This window comes from Anomaloglossus baeobatrachus, chromosome 2, assembly GCF_048569485.1.
Source record: "Anomaloglossus baeobatrachus isolate aAnoBae1 chromosome 2, aAnoBae1.hap1, whole genome shotgun sequence".
Taxonomy (NCBI): domain Eukaryota; kingdom Metazoa; phylum Chordata; class Amphibia; order Anura; family Aromobatidae; genus Anomaloglossus; species Anomaloglossus baeobatrachus.
The window spans coordinates 748,090,921-748,112,455 of NC_134354.1; the positions used below are offsets into that span (position 1 = coordinate 748,090,921).

A 21,535-nucleotide genomic window follows, 5' to 3' on the forward strand; every position below is an offset into this window, starting at 1 on the left:
TGAGTGTTGGATGGAGTGGTCTGAAGAAAATGTGTTCTGTGCAGTGACGGATAACACCTTCTGATATCTGATGGACGAGTTTGGGATTGGTGAAGAAGTGCCAGAAGAAATTCTGATACACTATCACAAGCCTAGCCGTCATGTCAGCAGGACTGGATCTAGACTGGTTCTAAGTCTCTGAATATAAACAGTGAAAGTTTCCATTCACCAATAACGAGCAGAGATTTTTTTTTAAGAAAGTTAATAAAAAGAAAATGATAGAACTCTACATACCGGAAGTCTTCATCAACTCTGTGAAAGCGAGCCTCCTCTCTGGGAAGGGCACCACGGCCGAAGATGGGCTCTAAATATACCCATTTCCTCTGTATCTGGTTCAGATTCTGCAGGTATTCGTCTAACTCTGCCAGTTTCTTCTCCCAAATAGATACCTTATCCTCAAACCCCTTGTAATAGGGTGAGTCCTTCAGAGACTGGAGGAGACACCGGTTGTCTCCCACTTGATTGACAATGTCCTTCCAGTCTTTTATCAACTTTATTGTCCGCTTTTGGCTATCCTCGTAATCTGTTAGGGTAAAGACGGCGCCGGCCCCCCAGATGTCCAATTCCCGGAGAGCTTCTCGGATTGTTATTTCACCCTGGGCGCGGCTGTTCAGATCCTAGTGAGAAAAATAGGAAAAACAGAACATAGAGGAACAGATTATATAGATTAGAACGCCGATCCGGTAATGTTTTTGGTCATGTATTATGTCATCTCTCTAAACTTAGAATATTTTCTTATAATTTTGCGTTGTTCAGTTTCTCTGTTATTACTCCTAGAAATGTATTAATAATTGAACAAATGGGTGTTACCGTTTCCTCCCTAAAAGGGGTGTGACCTTAGAAAGTCTGATACTGTCAGCACTATTAGAGTGAGGACACACCCCAACCGGTGAAAATAAATAAAACCCCAAGGCCTCAATTTGTCAAATAGTTTGTGCCAGAATTCTTGCGTAAAACTATTTGACAAGTGTTAAACATTTGGTGTCCTTTGTCAATGTTATGCCAGTTCCCCAAAATCTATGGAGGGAGAATGGGTGGGGCTTACTCTGAATGGGAGTAAGCATAGCTGACAAATTCATCATAATTTACACCACAAAAGTGCGATAAATGTAATTCAGTCTCTGATTGGAGTACATCGAGCACATGGCAGCTGAAAAATGTGCTAAATCCATTAAGAGGCACCGCACGCCTCAATGATTCTGGTGCAATCTACTTCAGCAAATCCTTCAAAACTGGCGCACAAACCCAGCACAGAACAAATGGGGCAAAAAACTCACCAAAAAGTCACTGTCCTAACCAGCACAAGATAGAGACAAAGACCCACCCCCACTTCCTGTAGAGACAAAGACCCACCCCCACTTCCTGTAACGAGACAAAGACCACCCCCACTTCCTGTAGCGAGACAAAGACCAGTCCCACTTCCTGTAACGAGACAAAGACCAGCCCCACTTCCTGTAGAGAGACAAAGACCAGCCCCACTTCCTGTAATGAGACAAAGACCACCCCCACTTCCTGTAACGAGACAAAGACCACCCCCACTTCCTGTAGAGAGACAAAGACCAGTCCCACTTCCTGTAATGAGACAAAGACCACCCCCACTTCCTGTAACGAGACAAAGACCACCCCCACTTCCTGTAGAGAGACAAAGACCAGTCCCACTTCCTGTAACGAGACAAAGACCAGCCCCACTTCCTGTAGAGAGACAAAGACCAGCCCCACTTCCTGTAGAGAAACAAAGACCCACCCCCACTTCCTGTAGAGAGACAAAGACCCACCCCCACTTCCTGTAGAGAGACAAAGACCCACCCCCACTTCCTGTAGAGAGACAAAGACCCACCCCCCACTTCCTGTAGAGAGACAAAGACCCACCCCCACTTCCTGTAGAAAGACAAAGAACCACCCCCCACTTCCTGTAGAGAAACAAAGACCCACCCCCCACTTCCTGTAGAGAGACAAAGACCCACCCCCCACTTCCTGTAGAGAGACAAAGACCCACCCCCATTTCTTGCAGAGACAGACATACCCCCCACTTCCTGTAGAGACAAAGACCCACACCCTCTTTCTGTAGAGAGGCAAAGAACCACCTCTACTTGCTGTAGAGACAAATACCCACCCCCACTTCCTGCAGAGAGACAACGACTCGCCCCATTTCCTGTAGAGAGACAAAGACTCGCCCTCCCTTCCTGCAAAGACTGACTCACCCCCACTTCCTGCAGAGAAACAGACATGCCCCCACTTCCTGCAGAGAGAAGTGTCCTGCAGAGACACAAATACCCGCCTTTACTTCCTGTATAGAAACAAAGGCCAACCCGTTTCCTGCAGAGACAAAACCCATCCCCACTTTCTGTGGAGAGACAAAGACTTGCCCCCACTTCCTGCAGAAAAACAAATACCCGCCTGCACTTCCTGTAATCTTTCTCAGCTTAGAGACTGATTAGCTCAGCGTAGACGATACCTGAATAAAAGTATTACGTCTCAATGATTAAGGAGACTTACTTTAAGTTCTGAAGCTTTGGATATTATGACATCAGTAACTTTCAGCAGATCTCCAAACAGCAACTTCTCTAAGGTGGTTCCCTTGGGGAGTCCGAGAAGCCTGAAGAGGTCCAGCCAGTGATCCTGTGATAGGTGCTCGCCACGTACATACTTAAGCACAGGGACCACCATCTAAAATTAATATACAGAGATTTATAAATGTCATGTGTCACATTGATGCCCCAAACATATATATTTTTTTTTATTTTTATTTTTTAACCTAAACCAGTGAAAAAAAACTTACACAGTAAAGTAATATGCATTTAGTCAAGAGTTTATTGATTTTAACATACAAACGATGTGTATTGATTGCTGGTAATTGTGAGTGGCGCACATGTAGGAAACTCTGCTGTAATCATCAGCACACATCTACTATCAGCTTCAAAAGGGGTCATCTAGTACTCAACCTCATGACGGTGTTTGTGGATGGGCCCCTTTATGCCAGAGCTTTAGCCTACTGGAGGATCGCATGGTTGACCCCCACCATTTACTGAGCTATATGTATGTATGTATGTATGTATGTATGTATGTAATTATATACATGAAAGCAAGAGTACCGAACATTCAAAATGGAAAAATGGAATTTAAAAGCAAAAAATCATCAATAATGGTGCAAAGATGGGATTTGGAAATAATTTCAGCAATGCCTGCAACATACGTGACAGGTATGACACCTATCCCGTTTCTTGCACAAGAAATTGTCGTACCCAGAGCAACAAATGTATGTATGTATGTATGTATGCTTTTAAATATGTTCTGTAAGGTTACTGAGCTACGCCAAAACATGGGGAGGACTGGGACATCCACCAAGCTGGAAAATGAGTGGACCATAGAGCCCTATGCAGTTCAATGTCCCTTTAGAAGCTCTCAGCCAAGCAGACTGTGCTTACATCAGTGTAACGCTCTAGAGCAGAAGGGGCACAATACATGTCAGAAGAATAGATTTTAGGCCTAAGACACACGGCGAGAAAATCAGTGCGAGTGGAGTGCGATAAAACATCGCATTCCACTCGGATTAATTCTAGCCTGTGTGTCAGCACACTTGAGCGATTATTTTCTCAGCCCTAATCAGACCGAGAAAACAAATCGCAGCATGCTGCAACTGTAATGCGAGACTCTTTCTCTCACATCCATTGAAGTGAATGGGGCGAGAGAAAAATCGCACTGCACTCGCGGTACACCGGTGTAATGCAAGTGCAGAGCGAGAATAACAATAGCCAGCTACAGAGGAGAGAGAGAGATAAATCCTTCCCGCCCCTCCACAGCGCTGGCCCCCCTCCTCAGAGCCGGCCCGCCCCCCGCAGCGGAGGTCCGCTCGCACGGTCGGACCTCAGTAGCAAAGACACTCGCATGACACTCGGCTCCTGCTGTGCTGCCAGCGTGAGCCAAGTGTCATGCGAGAGGATCGCAGTAGTGCCCCATGTGGCCCCGGCCTTAAGGGTACTTTACATGCTGCGACATCGCTAGCGATCTCGTTAGCGATGTGAAATTCTAGATCGCAAGTGCGATCTTTCGAGATCGCACATGCGTAAAATGACCTATGTGCGATCTCAAAAGATCGCACTTGCGATCTAAATTTTCACATCGCTAACGAGATCGCTAGCGATGTCGCAGCATGTAAAGTACCCTTTACACTCAAAATCTGTTTTACACTTTTGCAACATAAAAAGGAATTAAAATCCCATGCTATAGCTTCAAACTTAATAAAAAAAGAGAATTTTGTTTACTTACCGTAAATTCTTTTTCTTATAGTTCCGACATGGGAGACCCAAACCATGGGTGTATAGCTTCTGCCTCCGGAGGACACACAAAGTACTACACTAAAAGTGTAGCTCCTCCCTCCGAGCATATACACTCCCCGGATGACAAATCCAACCAGTTTAGTGCCAAAGCTGAAGGAGGACATCCACCCATAAGTAGAGATAGAGTAAAACCCGGAATAACCGGAACTTCTGTCTACAACAACAGCCGGTGAAAACACACGGAACAAGAAAGCTGCCAACAGGCAACAGGGAGGGTGCTGGGTCTCCCAGGTCGGAACTATAAGAAAAAGAATTTACGGTAAGTAAACAAAATTCTCTTTTTCTTTATCGTTCCTTATGGGAGACCCAAACCATGGGACGTCTCAAAGCAGTCCATGGGTGGGAAATAAACGGAAACTGAGAAGTAGGCGAAACCTAACTTCACAAATGGGCGACAGCCGTCCGAAGGATGCGTCTGCCCAAGCTCGCATCTGCCGAAGCATGAGCATGCACTTGGTAGTGCTTCGAAAAGGTGTGCAGACTAGACCAAGTGGCAGCCTGACAGACCTGCTGAGCCGTAGCCCAAGAGGCACCGACAGCTCTGGTCGAGTGCGCCTTAATCCCTGGCGGGGGAGGCATCTGAGAACATAGGTAGGCATCGCATATGGCCGACCTAATCCAATGAGCTAGGGTCGGTTTAGAAGCCGAGAGACCCTTGCGCTGACCTGTGGTCAGCACAAAAAGAGAGGTGCACCGCCTAAAAAAACAGCGGTGCGTGACACATAGATCCGGAGCGTCCGCACCAAATCTAAAGCATGCAACGCTTTCTCAAAGCGATGCACAGGGGCCGAACAAGGGGAAGACAATGAAATGTCCTGGTTAAGGTGGAACGGAGACACCACCTTAGGGAGAAGGCCCGGAGTTGGATGGAGAACCACCTTGTCTTGGTGAAAAAAACCAAAAAGGGTGACTCCGAAGAGAGCACAGTCAAATAAGAGACTCTCCTGAGAGAAATTATGGCCACCAGAAAAACCACTTTCTGTGAAAGACTAAACAACGAAACCTCCCTAAGAGGCTCAAAGGGGGGTTTCTGTAAGGCCATGAGGACCAAAGAAAGGTCTCAGGGATCCAGAGACCGCCGGTAAGGCGGAATGATGAGAGATGCGCCCTGCATGAAGGTGCGCACCTGGGCCAGTCGGGCGATACGCCGCTGACAGAGCCGAGACCTGTCCCTTGAGGGAATGAGGGACAGACCTAGCTGCAGGCTGGACTGTAGAAAGGACAGGATGGTCGGCAAGGAAAAAACGGCCAAGGAGCATGGCCGGAAGAACGACACCAGGACAGGAAAATTCTCCAAGTCCTGAGGTAAAACCTGGCCGAGGAAGACTTCCGAGCCTGAGTCATAGTGAAGATGACCTCGGAAGGAATGCCTGAAGCCGTAAGGATTCAGGGCTCAAGAGCCACGCCGTCAATCTGAGAGCCGCAGAATTGTTGTGGAAAACGGACCCTCTGAGAGAACGTCTGGCCGGTCCGGGAGATGCCACAGCACCTCTACGAACAGACGGAGCAGGTCTGGGAACCAAGCTCGCCTGGGCCTGGGGCGATGAGTACGACCCGACGGCCCTCCATTTTGATCTTGCGCAGGACTCTGGGCAAGAGAGCTAGAGGGGGAAACACGTAGGCCAGACGGAACTGGGACCAATCTGGAACCAGCGCGTCCGCTGCCAAGGCCTGAGGATCGTGGGAGCGAGCCACGTAAACCGGGACCTTGTTGTTGTGCCGGGATGCCATTAGATCCACTCCCGGAGTGCCCTGCCTGCTAAATTGACCGGAACACTGCCGGATGCAGGGCTCACTCGCCGCTGTCCACGGTTTGACGGCTGAGATAATCTGCCTCCCAGTTCTCTGCGCCTGGGATGTGGACTGCGGATATGGTGGACTTGGAGTCTCCGTCCACTGAAGGATATGTTGAACTTCCAACATTGCTAGGCGGCTGCGAGTCCTAGGACTACAGCCCTGATTTCCAGCACATTGATCGAGAGGGCTGATTCGGACGGAGTCCAAGTGCCCTGTGCTCGGTGGTGGAGAAACACTGCTCCCCAGCCGGATAGACTGGCATCCGTGGTGAGAATCACCCATGACGGGGCCAGAAAGGAGCGTCCCTGGTACAAAGAGAAGGACCGAAGCCACCACTTAAAGAGAGCTCCTGGTCTGTGGCGACAGAGCCACCAGCCTGTGCAAGGAAGAAGTCCCTTGTCCCAACAGCGGAAAATGTCCAGCTGCAGGGGACGCAGATGGAACTGGCAAGGGGAACCGCTTCTATTGACGCCACCATCTGACCCAGCACCTGCATGAGGTGCCTGATGGAATGACGGCGGAGCCTCAGCAGAGAGCGAACCGCCAGATGAAGGGACTGCTGTTTGACTAAGGGCAGCTTCACAAGTGCCAGCAGAGTCTCGCATTGCATCCCTAGGTACGTAAGTTCCTGGGTCGGGGTCAGAGTGGACTTGCAAGCGTGGCGAGAGTGAGCGAGACACTCCGCTGACAGTCTGCACTGGATGAAGCCCTGACTAGAAGGGCGTCCAGGTAAGGAATCACTACCAACCCCTGGAGGAGCAGAACCGCAACTGGTGAATACACGAGGGGCCGTGGCTAACCCAAAGGGGAGAGCCACGAATTGGAAATGTTCCTCTCCGATTACAAAACGTAGCCAACGCTGGTGTGAAACTGCGAATGGCACATGCAGAGAGACATCTCTGATGTCGATGGATGCTAAGAAATCTCCTTGGGTCATTGACTGATCGCAGAGATTCCATGCAAAATTGCCGCACCTGAACATGCTTGTTGAGAAGCTTGAGATCCTGGTCGGAAAGCACCGTCCTTTTCGGGGACTAGGAAGAGATTTGAGTAGAAATCTCAGAACCGTTCCCAGTTGGGAACTGGTACAATTACTCCATTGGCCTGCAAGAATGCCACGGCCTGTGAGAAGGCGGCGGCCTTGGAGCAGGGGGAGTTGTCAGAAAAAATCTGTTTGGCGGCTGAATAGAATTCTATTTTGTAGCCGTGGGAGATGGTAACCCACACCCACTGATCGAAGACGTGTTGAAACCACACGTCGCCCAAGAGGGAGAGCCTGCCACCGACCAAGGACGTTACTGGCGCGGCCAGATAATCAAGAGGAGGCTGCCTTAGTGGCTGCAGCTCCTGCCGACTTAGGACGCGGCTTCATGCGCCAGTTGGTTTACGGACCTTGGCTGAGTTAGTGGACGAGGCCGAGGGCTTAGAGGACGACCAGTTAGAGGAAACGAAAGGAACGAAACCTCGTCTGGTTCCTGCCCTGGAAGGTTTCCTGGGTTGTGGCATGGAAGTACTCTTCCTGCCAAAAGCTTCCTTAATAATTTCATCCAGTTGTTCACCGAATAGACTGGTCCCAGCAAAAGGGAGTCCAGCAAGGAACTTCTTAAGAAGCATCTGCCTTCCACTCTCGAAGCCACAGGAACCTGCGGATAGCGAGGGAAGTAGCCGAGGCCACCGCAGTGCGGTGACAGTCTCCAGCTATAGGATGAAAAGACTGAAGCCTGGGAAGTTAAGGCAACCAATTCGGGCATAAAGGCCCTGGTGAGGGAATGCATCTCCTCCCGAGAAGCAGAGATGGCTTTGAGAGCCCGCACTGCTGCAAAAGATGGGGAGAACGAGGCCCCTGCCGCCTCATATATAGATTTGGCCAGAAGGACAACCTGGCGGACAGTGGGATCCTCAGAGAGGTGCCGTCAGCCACTGATACAACTGTCCGGGCTGAAAGTCTAGACACCGGAGGGTCCACCCTTGGTGAATGAGCCCACTCCTTGACCACCACTGGTGGTAGGGGGAAACAGTCATCAGAACCACGCTCTGGGAAGCGTCTGTCAGGACAGGCTCTGGGCTTGGTCACAGTGACCTGAATGCTGGAGTGGATAAGGAACACACTCCTTGTTCTCTTAGGCAAGGTATACTGATGCTTTTCTGCCAAAGAGGGGTGCTCCCCTGATACAGGCGGATTGAGGTCCAGTACAAATATAATGGACGCAATCAAATCATTAGCATCTGCGTCACTTTCGGACAGATCAATGGGGTACATGGAGAGCGTCCGAGCCCCCAGTAAGGCGTCCTCCTTGTCCTGCGAGTCAGCTCGTGAACCAGAGCCGCGGGGCGAGGAGGGAAAGGGGACCCTGCGTCTCCATTTTAGGAGGACGGGCTCCCAGATGAAGAATCCTCTGTGAGCTTTGCTGAGCGAGCCGTAGCAGCAGAAGCGCCCTGAGAAGGGGGCTGATGCATGCTCAGCAGTGTCCGGGACAGCTGTCCCCTGGAGAGAGGGATTCTACCCCGGAGCCGGAGCAGCCGGAGGGACCACTGGGGATAAGCCTCCAGGCTGAGGCACCACTATGTCAGAGCAGGCATCACAATGTGGTTATGTGCTCGGTACAGACAGTACGAGTCAACATGCGGTGCATAATAAAAAACAGCCTTGCAGCCCTGCACTGATATAAGACATGCTGCAGAAGTGGGGGCTCTGTCCAGAAAGACCCCCAGCAGAGTATATAAACAGAGTATATAAGCAGCAGCACAACCAGAGGTTGTGGCTTGCCAGACCGTTTAACATAACATCTCTGCTCCAGATTCCCCAGAAGTGGGGGCTTTTCGGAAAAAAAACCCCAGCAGAGTATATAAACAGAGTGTATAAGCAGCTGCACAACCGGAGGTTGTGGCTTGCCAGACTGTTTAACATAGGGGCATTTCTGTGCCCTCCAGATCCCCCAGAACTGGGGGCTCTGTCCCAGGCCCCCATTTGTCACAATGTGTTTGCAGACATTGATCTCTGTGCCCTAGAACGCTGAGAAAATGGCGTCCACAGCGAGGAGAGGGGGCGGGGCCTACTCTGAGAGCAGGACGGAGGGCAAATGAGGCATACAGGGGAGGGAATCTTTCCTCAGTGAGGAGTGTCCCTTCCCTGTGCTGAGCAGCCGGTGGGCGGAGCCACCCTGTCTCACTGCACTGACTGACATAGAATCGAAACTAGGCCTCAGGCGAAGCCGGGGCCTAGATTTAAACATGCGGCCAGTGTGCAGGCACCATCGGCGCGGTTCTCCAGTGAAAACTGGAGAACCGGCCGGAAATGTTAAAACATACATATAACACATTCTCCCCCACAAATAAAGTACAAGGGACCCCTAGAAAGACCACTTTCTGTGGTAATAACGTCTCAGTACTTAGCTTGAGACGCAGGTGCCAGGTCCCTGGGGGGTCATCGCTCCGTCCGGCAGGATCCTGAACAGGGCTGCGGATGGAGACCGGTCTCCTGCAAAGCAGTGAGAACCGTGATGGCTCCCACTTCAAACCAGAGCCCCAAGGGATGGCGAAGGAGCGCGGCATGTGAAGGCTCCAGCCCTGAAATCAACCTTAACAGCATCGCCGACACAGTGGGGTGAGAAGGGACATGCCGGGAGTCCAGATTGGACCCGCTTTTCTTCCAAATCTTTGAAATCAAAAATCAAAAATCAGAGGATGCATGTGTGTGTGTGACCTCCTGAACACAAAGCATTGAACTGGTTGGATTTGTCATCCGGGGAGTGTATATGCTCGGAGGGAGGAGCTACACTTTTAGTGTAGTACTTTGTGTGTCCTCCGGAGGCAGAAGCTATACACCCATGGTTTGGGTCTCCCATAAGGAACGATAAAGAAAAAAAAAAATATTCATATATTTTTAATTAAAGAAAATGTCTTTTAAAATTTTTGCCCAGAGAAAGTACATATGTAATTTACTCTGCTTGTCAAATCTATTTAAAAGGGGTTGTTCAGAGAGGATCTCCTGTACACTGGACATGTGATAACTTATTGATCAGTGGGGTCCGTCCTCTGGGACCGACATTGATCCTCAGAATGGAGTACATTTATCCCCTTGGCAGGGCTCCATTCAATCTCTATAGGGCTACTGGAAAGACAAGTGCGAAGTTCAACAGCCTCACAGGGTGGTCCATCATGTGCACTGCCGTTCTGTTCAACTGTGGATAAAATTGCACCATTGGGAGATAAATGTGTCTTGTTCTTCCAATCGGTGTGGGTCCAGCGCTAACCCCTAAAGCAATCCAAGTTCTAAGTGAGAACTTATCTTCACTGGACGATTCCTTTAAAGAGGTTGTTCCCTACTTTTACACTGATGGCCAAATCTTGAGTCTTCTGCATGCTACTTTCACCTTGTGGTCTCCTCCCTTTCTGGTAATTAATGATGCACTTCCCACAAAAAAATAAAAATAAAAACATGTTAAACGGCTGAGATATTGAGTATTGCCTAGCGGCCAGTATGCCATCATACTCCTATTATATACGCAACTATTCTTTGTAGATATACAGGTAAAAAAAAAAATGAATATTAAAGAGGTTGCCCAGTACGAATAGGTCCTCAATGTCGGATTGGCCGGGGTCCTGCACCTCGCACCCCACAGGCCTCTAGACAATGTCTCAGCAGTTTAACATATTTTTATTTTTATTTTTTTTTGTGGAATGTACATCAATAATTACCAGGAAGAGAGGAGACCACAAGGTGAAAGTAGCATCTAGAAGACTCAACATATAGCAGATCCACCCATTGGGTGTGTGCACAGTGTCTTTAAGCCAACAGTGGAAAAATAGAGTTTTCCAAAGTGAAAAATTGTCAGGAAAATGCTGACGGTTATTTTCCTGACGCGCCTTCACTGGGGTATTTTTAGCCATTTTTGCAGTGGTTGAATACGTTGAGTGCCCAAAAGGCCCTGTTACACGCAACAACATCGCTAACGAGATGTCGTTGGGGGTCACAAAATTCGTGATGCACATCCATTCTCGTTAGCGACGTCGTTGCGTGTGACACGTACGAACGACTGCTAACTATCAAAAATACTCACCTTATCGTTGATCGTTGACACGTCGTTCTAATCTCAAATATCGTTGATGGTGCTGGATGCAGGTTGTTCATCGTTCCTGAGGCAGCACACATCGCTACGTGTGACACTCCGGGAACGATGAACAACACCGTACCTGCGTCCTTCGGCAACGAGGTGGGAGTGACTTTCATGTGCCTGCTCTCCGCCCCTCCGCTTCTATTGGACGTCTGCCATGTGACGTCGCTGTGACGCCGCATGAACCGCCCCCTTAAAAAGGAGGCGGTTCGCCAGCCACAGCGACGTCGCTAGGCAGGTAAGTCCGTGTAACAGGTACTAGCGATATTGTGCGCCACGGGCAGTGATTTGCCCGTGACGCACAAACGACGGGGGCGGGGACGATCGCTAGCAATATCGCTGCATGTAAAGCCCCCTATACCCATATGACATGGGATTCAACCTAGGTACGGTCAATATTATTTATTAGGAGTTTCACAATCTTCCTCTAGCACAATACATTTGTTAATGTGGTACCTTGTATCTGTCAATCTCTGTCTGGAGCTTCACAGACATCGTGGTATGTTCTTCCATTTTTCTAAGTCGGTCATGCCAGGACAGGAGGAATTCTTCAAAACTGTAACATTTGCTCCTACGAAGGCAGAAGATGATTAAGAACCAGGCAAGTTTAGATAGCGAAGTGAGATATACAGAATACCGTAGCACACAATACAATGTTGTACAGTTTATGGGTTGACAGGTCAATCGTATCCGGACGTTTCCATCCCAGTGTGCTCATATAGGGGTTGGGTGCAAGAGTTTACTTACTAGACATGCACTAGTCTGATTCTTACATCAGACCAGAATGGTGTATACTGTGATTTTTTTCCCACACTATCCATTGGTCTGTGTGGAAAATCGACCATGTGCACCATCACAATGGCTACAATGGGTACCGTATTTTACAGACTATAAGACGCACCGGACCATAAGACGCACCCTGGTTTTAGAGGAGGAGAAAAGGAAAATAAAAATTTAAGCAAAAAATGTGGTCATGACACACTGTTACAGGGCAAGGATCTGCTGCTGACACTGTTATGGGGGGTAATGTCCCCAAATTCTATACTAAGGTACCCCATCCTGGTAATGATCCTCCTGTCTTGTATATGATCCCCATGCTTGTATACATATGTCCCTCATCCTGGCATATGGCCACATCCTGCTATATATCCTCATCCTGGCACATGGCCGCAACCTGCTATATACCCCCATCCTGGCATATTGCCACATCTTGTTATATGCCCCCATCCGGCTATATGCCCCCATCCTGCTATATGCGCCCATCCTGCTATATGCCCCCATCCTGCTATATACCTCCATCCTGCTATATACCCCCATCCTGCTATATACCCCCATCCTGCTATATACCCCCATCCTGCTATATACCCCCATCCTGATAAATACCCCCATCCTGATAAATACCCCCATCCTGCTATATGCCCCCATCCTGCTATATACCTCCATCCTGCTATATACCCCCATCCTGCTATATACCCCCATCCTGCTAAATACCCCCATCCTGCTATATACCCCCATCCTGCTATATACCCCCATCCTGCTATATACCCCCATCCTGCTATATACCCCCATCCTGCTATATACCCCCATCCTGCTATATACCCCGATCCTGCTATATACCCCCATCCTGCTAAATACCCCCATCCTGCTAAATACCCCCATCCTGCTAAATACCCCCATCCTGCTAAATACCCCCATCCTGCTATATACCCCCATCCTGATAAATACCCTTATCCTGCTATATACCCCCATCCTGCTATATACCCCATCCTGCTATATACCCCATCCTGCTATATACCCCCATCCTGATAATTACCCCCATCTTGCTATATGGACTGCATACCGTGGCACACAAAAAAATAAACGTTTATACTCACCTTTCCTCACTCCAGCAGCATCACTCGTCCTCATCCAGTCTGTGCCAGCAGCAGCGCCACTGAGTGCAGCCGGCCATGATCCCTGCAGCATCGCGATGTCCTCCTGTCTGTACCAGCCGCGACTGTGTGTGCGCGTCATCTCTGTAAGCACCGCTAGTCTCCCCACATAGCCACGGCCGGAACAGACATCGCGATGCTGCAGGGATCGTGGCCAGTGAGTATACTGATTCACTGCACCCCGTGCTGATGATGATGCGCGGGGAGCAGTGAATGTAAAAAAAAAAAAACAGTTCAGGTTTGGAGTTTGGGTGCTTTATGTATGCTGACCACACACGCGCGCATCACTGTGCTCAGGTACGCTAGATGCTCAACCCAGTGCGAGCCGCTGCAGTGTTTGACTCACATTGGGGGGGTGACAACAACGTGATCAAATGTATTGTGCATACACTCCATTACTGTATAAGACAGCACCGTGCAGTTCTCTGGGAAAGCTTTCTTTCTCCCATGGTGTGTGCGGTTAGCACTGACCTGCCCGGACCACAGGTGAGCACGGACTATAAGATGACGCCGCACACAGAGCCTGATTATAGTCAGCAATCATCAGGCAGTAGTTACATTAAGCATGTGAACATAAGTCGGCACAGGAGCTGAAAACACGTAACGGTGGGCTATATGTAACCAGTTTTTGCTGTCTGGAATTTGTTAATGGTAGGAAGATGTACCTGAAAGAGATCCAGTCCTCCCTAGCCTTCTCATTAAACCCTTGATAAAACTCTTCATATAAAGACCAGGTTTTTGTGCAGCCATCAATGTCAAAGCGGATCTCATCTGCAAGGGAGAAATCGGGAGCCTCCAGATCAAAGTGTAGACAGTCCTCCCTGGAAGATCAAGAAAACAAAATATTATATTTTACATGTTTATTTACAAAAAATAGTCTTGGAAAAATCAATAATAAAGAAAAAACAATTTCCAAATAATTTTAACAGCCTCAAAAAAGAGAATTTTGTTTACTTACCGTAAATTCTTTTTCTTATAGTTCCGTATTGGGAGACCCAGACCATGGGTGTTTAGCTTCTACCTCCTGAGGACACACAAAGTACTACACTTAAAAGTGTAGCTCCTCCCCCTGAGCTTATACACCCCCTGGTGAGCAGACCCAGCCAGTTTAGTGCAAAAGCTGAAGGAGAATAGCCACCCACAAGTAGAACAGAGCAAAAACCGGAACAACCGGAGACTCTGTCCACGACAACAGCCGGTGATAACACGCGGAACAAGAAAATTGCCAACAGGCAACAGGGAGGGTGCTGGGTCTCTCAATACGGAACTATAAGAAAAAGAATTTACGGTAAGTAAACAAAAAAGGGAATTTTGTTTACTTACCGTAAATTCCTTTTCTTCTAGCTCCTATTGGGAGACCCAGACAATTGGGTGTATAGCTTCTGCCTCCGGAGGACACACAAAGTATTACACTTTAAAAAGTGTAACCCCTCCCCTCTGCCTATACACCCTCCCGTGGATCACGGGCTCCTCAGTTTTGGTGCAAAAGCAGGAAGGAGAAAACTTATAAATTGGTCTAGGGTAAATTCAATCCGAAGGATGTTCGGAGAACTGAAGACCATGAACCATAAGAACAAATCAACATCAACAACATGTGTACACAAAAGAACAACCAGCCCGAAGGGCACAGGGGCGGGTGCTGGGTCTCCCAATAGGAGCTGGAAGAAAAGGAATTTACGGTAAGTAAACAAAATTCCCTTTTTCTTTGTCGCTCCATTGGGAGACCCAGACAATTGGGACGTCCAAGAGCAGTCCCTGGGTGGGTAAAAAAATACCTCAATAAAAGGAGCCGAAAACGGCCCCCTCTTACAGGTGGGCATCCGCCGCCTGGAGGACTCGCCTACCTAGACTGGCGTCTGCCGAAGCATAGGCATGCACTTGATAGTGCTTCGTGAAAGTGTGCAGACTAGACCACGTAGCTGCCTGACACACCTGCTGAGCCGTCGCCCGATGCCGCAAAGCCCAGGACGCACCTACGGCTCTGGTAGAATGGGCTTTCAACCCTGAAGGAAGTGGAAGCCCAGAAGAACGGTAGACCTCGAGAATCGGTTCCTTGATCCACCGAGCCAAGGTTGACTTGGAGGCCTGAGAGCCCTTACACTGGCCAGCGACAAGGACAAAGAGCGCGTCTGAACGGCGCAGGGGCGCCGTGCGAGACACGTAGAACCGGAGTGCTCTCACTAGATCCAAAGAGTGCAAATCCTTTTCACACTGGTGAATTGGATTAGGGCAAAAGGAAGGCAAGGAGATATCCTGATTTAGATGAAAGGGGGATACCACCTTAGGAAGAAATTCCGGGACAGGACGCAGAACCACCTTATCCTGGTGAAAAACCAGGAAGGGGGCTTTGCATGACAGCGCTGCAAGCTCAGACACTCTCCGAAGTGATGTGACCGCCACCAGGAAGGCCACCTTCTGAGAAAGACGGGAAAGAGAAACATCCCGCAGCGGCTCAAAAGGCGGCTTTTGAAGAGCCGTCAGAACCCTGTTAAGATCCCAAGGATCCAACGGACGTTTGTAAGGTGGGACCATGTGGCAAACCCCCTGCAGGAACGTGCGGACCTGCGGAAGCCTGGCTAGACGCTTTTGAAAAAACACGGAGAGCGCCGACACTTGGTCCTTGAGAGAGCCGAGGGACAAACTCTTGTCCATTCCAGATTGTAGGAATGAAAGGAATGTGGGTAAGGCAAACGGCCATGGAGGAAAACCGTTATCAGCGCACCAGGATAGGAAGATTTGCCAAGACCTGTAATAGATCTTGGCGGACGTTGGCTTCCTGGCTTGTCTCATAGTGGCAATGACATCCTGAGATAACCCTGAAGACGCTAGGAGCCAGGACTCAATGGCCACACAGTCAGGTTGAGGGCCACAGAATTCAGATGGAAAAACGGCCCTTGTGACAGCAAGTCTGGACGGTCTGGAAGCGCCCACGGTTGACCCACCGTGAGATGCCACAGATCTGGATACCACGACCGCCTCGGCCAGTCTGGAGCGACGAGAATGGCGCGACGGCAGTCGGACCGGATCTTGCGTAGTACTCTGGGCAGCATTGCCAGAGGGGGAAACACATATGGCAGTCGAAATTGCGACCAATCCTGGACCAGAGCGTCCGCTGCCAGAGCTCTGTGATCCTGAGACCGTGCCATGAAGGCCGGGACCTTGTTGTTGTATCTCGATGCCATGAGATCGACGTCCGGCGTTCCCCAGCGGCGACAGATCTCTCGAAACACGTCTGGGTGAAAAGACCATTCCCCCGCGTCCATGCCCTGACGACTGAGAAAATCTGCTTCCCAGTTTTCCATGCCCGGGATGTGAACTGCGGAGATGGTGGAGCCTGTGACTTCCACCCACTGCAGAATCCGCTCGACTTCCTGGATGGCTTGACGACTGCGAGTGCCACCTTGGTGGTTGATGTAGGCGACGGCAGTGGCGTTGTCCGACTGGATTCGGATCTGTCTGCCCTCCAGCCACCGATGGAAAGCCAATAGGGCTAGATATACTGCCCTTATCTCCAGAACATTGATCTGAAGGGACGATTCTATTGGAGTCCAGGTTCCTTGAGCCCTGTGGTGGAGAAAAACCGCTCCCCAACCTGACAGGCTCGCGTCCGTGGTGACCACGGCCCAGGTTGGGGGGAGGAAGGATTTTCCCCGAGACAGAGATGTGGGTAGGAGCCACCACTGAAGTGATGTTTTGGTTGCAAGTGAAAGAGAGATGTTCTTGTCGAGGGAAGCCGAACTCTTGTCCCATTTGCGAAGAATGTCCCATTGGAGTGGCCGTAGATGGAATTGCGCGAACGGCACTGTCTCTATAGCTGCAACCATCTTCCCCAGGAAGTGCATGAGGCGCCTTAAGGGGTGTGACGGACTCCGAAGAAGTGACTGCACCCCCGCCTGCAGAGAAAGCTGTTTGTCCCGCGGTAGCTTGACTAACGCTGGAAGGGTATGAAACTCCATCTCGAGGTAAGTCAGTGATTGGGTCGGCGTCAACTTGGATTTCAGGAAATTGATGATCCACCCGAACTGCTGGAGAGTCGCCAGAGTGACGGTAAGACTTCGTTGACACGCCACCCGAGAAGGGGCCCTGACTAGGAGATCGTCCAAGTATGGGATTACCGAGTGGCCCTGAGAGTGCAGGACCGCCACGACGGATGCCATGACTTTGGTGAAGACCCGTGGGGCTGTCGCCAGGCCAAAGGGCAATGCGACAAACTGGAGGTGTTCGTCCCCGATGGCGAAACGCAGGAAACGTTGGTGTTCGGGTGCGATCGGCACATGGAGATAAGCATCCTTGATGTCGATCGATGCTAGGAAGTCTCCTTGTGACATCGAGGCGATGACCGAGCGGAGAGATTCCATCCAAAACCGTCTGGTTCTCACATGTCTGTTGAGCAGCTTGAGGTCCAGAACGGGAAGGAAAGACCCGTCCTTTTTTGGCACCACGAACAAGTTGGAGTAAAATCCGTGACCACGTTCCTGAAGGGGAACGGGAATCACAACTCCTTCCATCTTTAGAGCGTCCACCGCCTGAAACAGTGCGTCTGCCTGTGCGGGGGGTGGGGAGGTTCTGAAAAAACGAGCCGTAGGTCGAGAGCTGAACTCTATCCTGTAACCATGAGACAGAATGTCTCTCACCCATCGGTCTTGAACGTGTGGCCACCAGGCGTCGGCATAGCGGGAGAGCCTGCCACCGATCGAGGATGTGGCTAGATGAGGCCGAGAGTCATGAGGAGGCCGTCTTGGAGGCAGTGCCTCCTGCGGCCTTTTGGGGGCGTGACTTGGACCGCCACCCATAGGAGTTCTTCTGGCCTTCCTCCGGCCGGTTGGACGAAGAGGATTGGGGCTTGGCGGAGGGACGAAAGGACCGAAACCTCGATTGGATTTTTCTCTGCTGAGGTCTCTTAGGTTTGGACTGGGGTAAGGAGGAGTCCTTTCCCGAGGATTCCTTAATAATCTCATCCAACCGTTCGCCAAACAAACGTTCGCCAGAAAAAGGCAAACCAGTTAACAACCTTTTGGAAGCAGAGTCTGCTTTCCATTCGCGCAGCCACATGGCCCTGCGGACTGCCACGGAGTTAGCAGATGCTACAGCCGTACGGCTAGCAGAGTCCAGGATGGCGTTCATGGCGTAGGACGAAAATGCTGATGCCTTAGAGGTCAAGGAAGACACATGCGGAGCAGAATTCCGCGTGACAGCATTGATCTCAGTCAGACATGCCGAGATTGCTTGGAGAGCCCACACAGCCGCAAAAGCCGGGGCAAAAGACGCTCCCGTGGCCTCATAAATAGACTTCACCAAGAGCTCTATCTGTCTGTCAGTGGCATCCTTCAGGGATGAGCCATCGGCAACAGACACAACGGACCTAGCAGCCAATCTAGAGACTGGCGGATCCACCTTGGGTGAGTGCGCCCAGCCCTTAACGACCTCAGGTGAAAAGGGATAACGCGTGTCAGAGTGCCTTTTAGCAAAACACTTGTCCGGGACCGCTCTGGGCTTCTGGACAGCGTCCCTGAAGTTAGAGTGATCAAAGAACGTATTGCGCGTACGTTTGGGGAATCGAAATTGGTGTTTCTCCTGCTGAGAAGCCGACTCCTCTACCGGTGGAGGCGGGGGAGAGAGATCCAACACCTGGTTGATGGACGAAATAAGATCATTTACTAAGGCGTCCCCCTCAGGGGTATCAAGGTTGAGGGCGAAGTCAGGGTCAGAGCCCTGAGCTCCCACGTCCGCCTCGTCGTCCTGAGAGTCCTCCAGCTGAGATCCAGAGCAGCGTGAGGAGGCCGGGGAAGAGTCCCAGCGAGGCCGCTTAGCCGGTCTGGGACTGTGATCCGGGCAGGAGTCCTCCGCCTGGGACCTAGGGGCTATCCTGGGAGCGCGCTGCGGCGCGGACCGAGAAGGCCCTGGAGGAGACAAACTAACAGGGGCCGGGGCCTGTGAAGAGCCCGGTCTGGACTGCAAAGCCTCAAGGAGCTTAGATGACCATTTGTCCATAGACTGTGCAATGGATTGAGAAAGTGACAGAGAGTTTCTCAGCGAAAGAGGCCAATGACGGTGACTCTGTCCCTGCAGCCTGCTCAGGAGGAGCAGGGGGATCTACATGAGCCGAGGGGCCCACAAGTGCCCCGGGCTCCGGCTGAGCAAGCGAGGCAGGAGTCGAGCATTGATCACAGTGAGGGTAGGTGGATCCCGCAGGCAACACAAGAGGTACAGGCTGCGAAAAAAACCTGTGTCTTAAGGGCTTTGCTCCTTGTGGACGACATGCTGCAAGCAATAAGTGTCCCTTAGGAGAGCGACCACTGAGGGTATATGGGAAAGGGTTAAACAGCCGTTCCGAATATATATAATATATGTAGATATATATATATCACGGCACCCTAGGGGAACCAGCACCGGGTGACCGGTGTGGCTTACCAACCGCTGGTGTCCTCCAGATTCCCTGTCGTGGGTCCCCCAGAGCTGTAGAGATGTGCAGCTGCAGCACACACCGGCAGAATGCCAAACATGGCCGCCGGAGCTCTCAAGGGGGGAGTGGAGCCATGGGCGGCGCCGGCAAAAGGCGGGAATCTGGAGGCCCCATAGTGGTCCATGAGAGGAGAGGGGAGGCATGCAAAGATGCTCCAGCCCTCTGTCGGTAGTACCGCCCTTCCCCCTAACAAGCAGGCCCGGGGGCGGGATTTTCGCGACTAGGCCGCGATGAAGCCAGGGACTAAATTTAAGGCCGTGCCCGACAAGCAGGCACGGCCGGCGCGGAAGTCCGATGAAAAAACAACGGACGGCGCTACTGGGGAGAGAGGCGACCTCTCTCCCCCTACCGTCCCCCCATGGGGACACAGAGTACCTTGAAGGTGCAGGGCCCGGTCCCTGGGGATGAAAACGCTCCGGTCCAGCAGGTTCCACCAGGGGCTGCGGATGGAGCACGGTCTCAGCATGTGAATGACCGATGAAGCTCCCACTTCTCCCAGAGCCGCATAAGGGATGGTGAAGGAGACGGCATGTGGCTCCAGCCTTTGTACCCGCAATGGGTACCTCAACCTTAACAACACCGCCGACATAGTGGGGTGAGAAGGGAGCATGCCGGGGACCCCATAGGGGACCTCTTTTCTTCTGTCATACTATGTATGAGAATTTTTTTTTTTTTTTTCTATGAGTGGATGTGTGCCTCCTTCCACACAAAGCATAAAACTGAGGAGCCCGTGATCCACGGGAGGGTGTATAGGCAGAGGGGAGGGGTTACACTTTTTTAAAAGTGTAATACTTTGTGTGGCCTCCGGAGGCAGAAGCTATACACCCAATTGTCTGGGTCTCCCAATGGAGCGACAAAGAAATTCTCTTTTTCTCTATCGTTCCTTTGGGAGACCCAGACCATGGGACGTTCCAAAGCAGTCCCTGGGTGGGAAATAAACCGAAAAAAGGCAAGAAGTAGGCAGAACCTAACTTCACAAATGGGCGACAGCCGCCTGTAGGATGCGTCTGCCCAAGCTCGCATCTGCCGAAGCATGAGCATGCACTTGGTAGTGCTTCGAAAAGGTATGCAGGCTAGTCCAAGTGGCAGCCTGACAGACTTGTTGTTATGGGGAGATAAGGTATGCACACCAGTGACTATGTAAGGGGAATACATGAAATAGCAGAAACTGCTGTGTGAATACTGACTTGAAAAATCCAATAGCTATATGCAAGAGTGAATATGTGAAAAATGGAATCTGCATTACTGCCATGAACATATGAATCAAGAGAAATTTAGCTACTGAATTGATCAATGCAATAGAGCCCCAACACTACGCCAAAGTATTTCTCTACGTTGGGGTCCCTAGCTTGTGTGTGTCCTCTCATGCAGTTAAAAAACTTACCGTGTATGGGAAGCTGAGACCCAGGCTATTTATGCGTATGATATGGATTGGCAATAGGTGTGGTTGGGGAGGGTTCACAAACGAAAAAATACTAACAAATAGGAATAACGTTTGGAACACCATTCTAAGTCCGAACTGGGTGCAAAAACCTAAAAAACATCACTATGGGGAGATAAGGTATGCACACCAGTGACTATGTAAGGGGAATACATGAAATAGCAGAAAGGACACACACAAGCTAGGGACCCCAACGTAGAGAAATACTTTGGCGTAGTGTTGGGGCTCTATTGCATTGATCAATTCAGTAGCTAAATTTCTCTTGATTCATATGTTAATGGCAGTAATGCAGATTCCATTTTTCACATATTCACTCTTGCATATAGCTATTGGATTTTTCAAGTCAGTATTCACACAGCAGTTTCTGCTATTTCATGTATTCCCCTTACATAGTCACTGGTGTGCATACCTTA

General features: G+C 50.3%; 1 protein-coding gene across 3 annotated transcripts in view; it reads right to left on the reverse strand.

Annotated features, from left to right (window-relative positions):
- The window catches only part of DYNC2H1 (dynein cytoplasmic 2 heavy chain 1), an 852,364-nt gene that overhangs the window by 620,519 nt on the left and 210,310 nt on the right, over positions 1–21,535 (reverse strand). For all 3 annotated transcript variants that reach the window (XM_075337457.1, XM_075337458.1, XM_075337455.1), the window contains exons 23-26: positions 13,884–14,039; positions 11,744–11,858; positions 2,536–2,706; positions 274–656 (exon numbers count right to left, since the gene is read on the reverse strand). In XM_075337457.1, the coding sequence (XP_075193572.1) occupies positions 274–656; positions 2,536–2,706; positions 11,744–11,858; positions 13,884–14,039 (825 nt within the window). The remainder of the gene's footprint in view (positions 1–273; positions 657–2,535; positions 2,707–11,743; positions 11,859–13,883; positions 14,040–21,535) is intronic.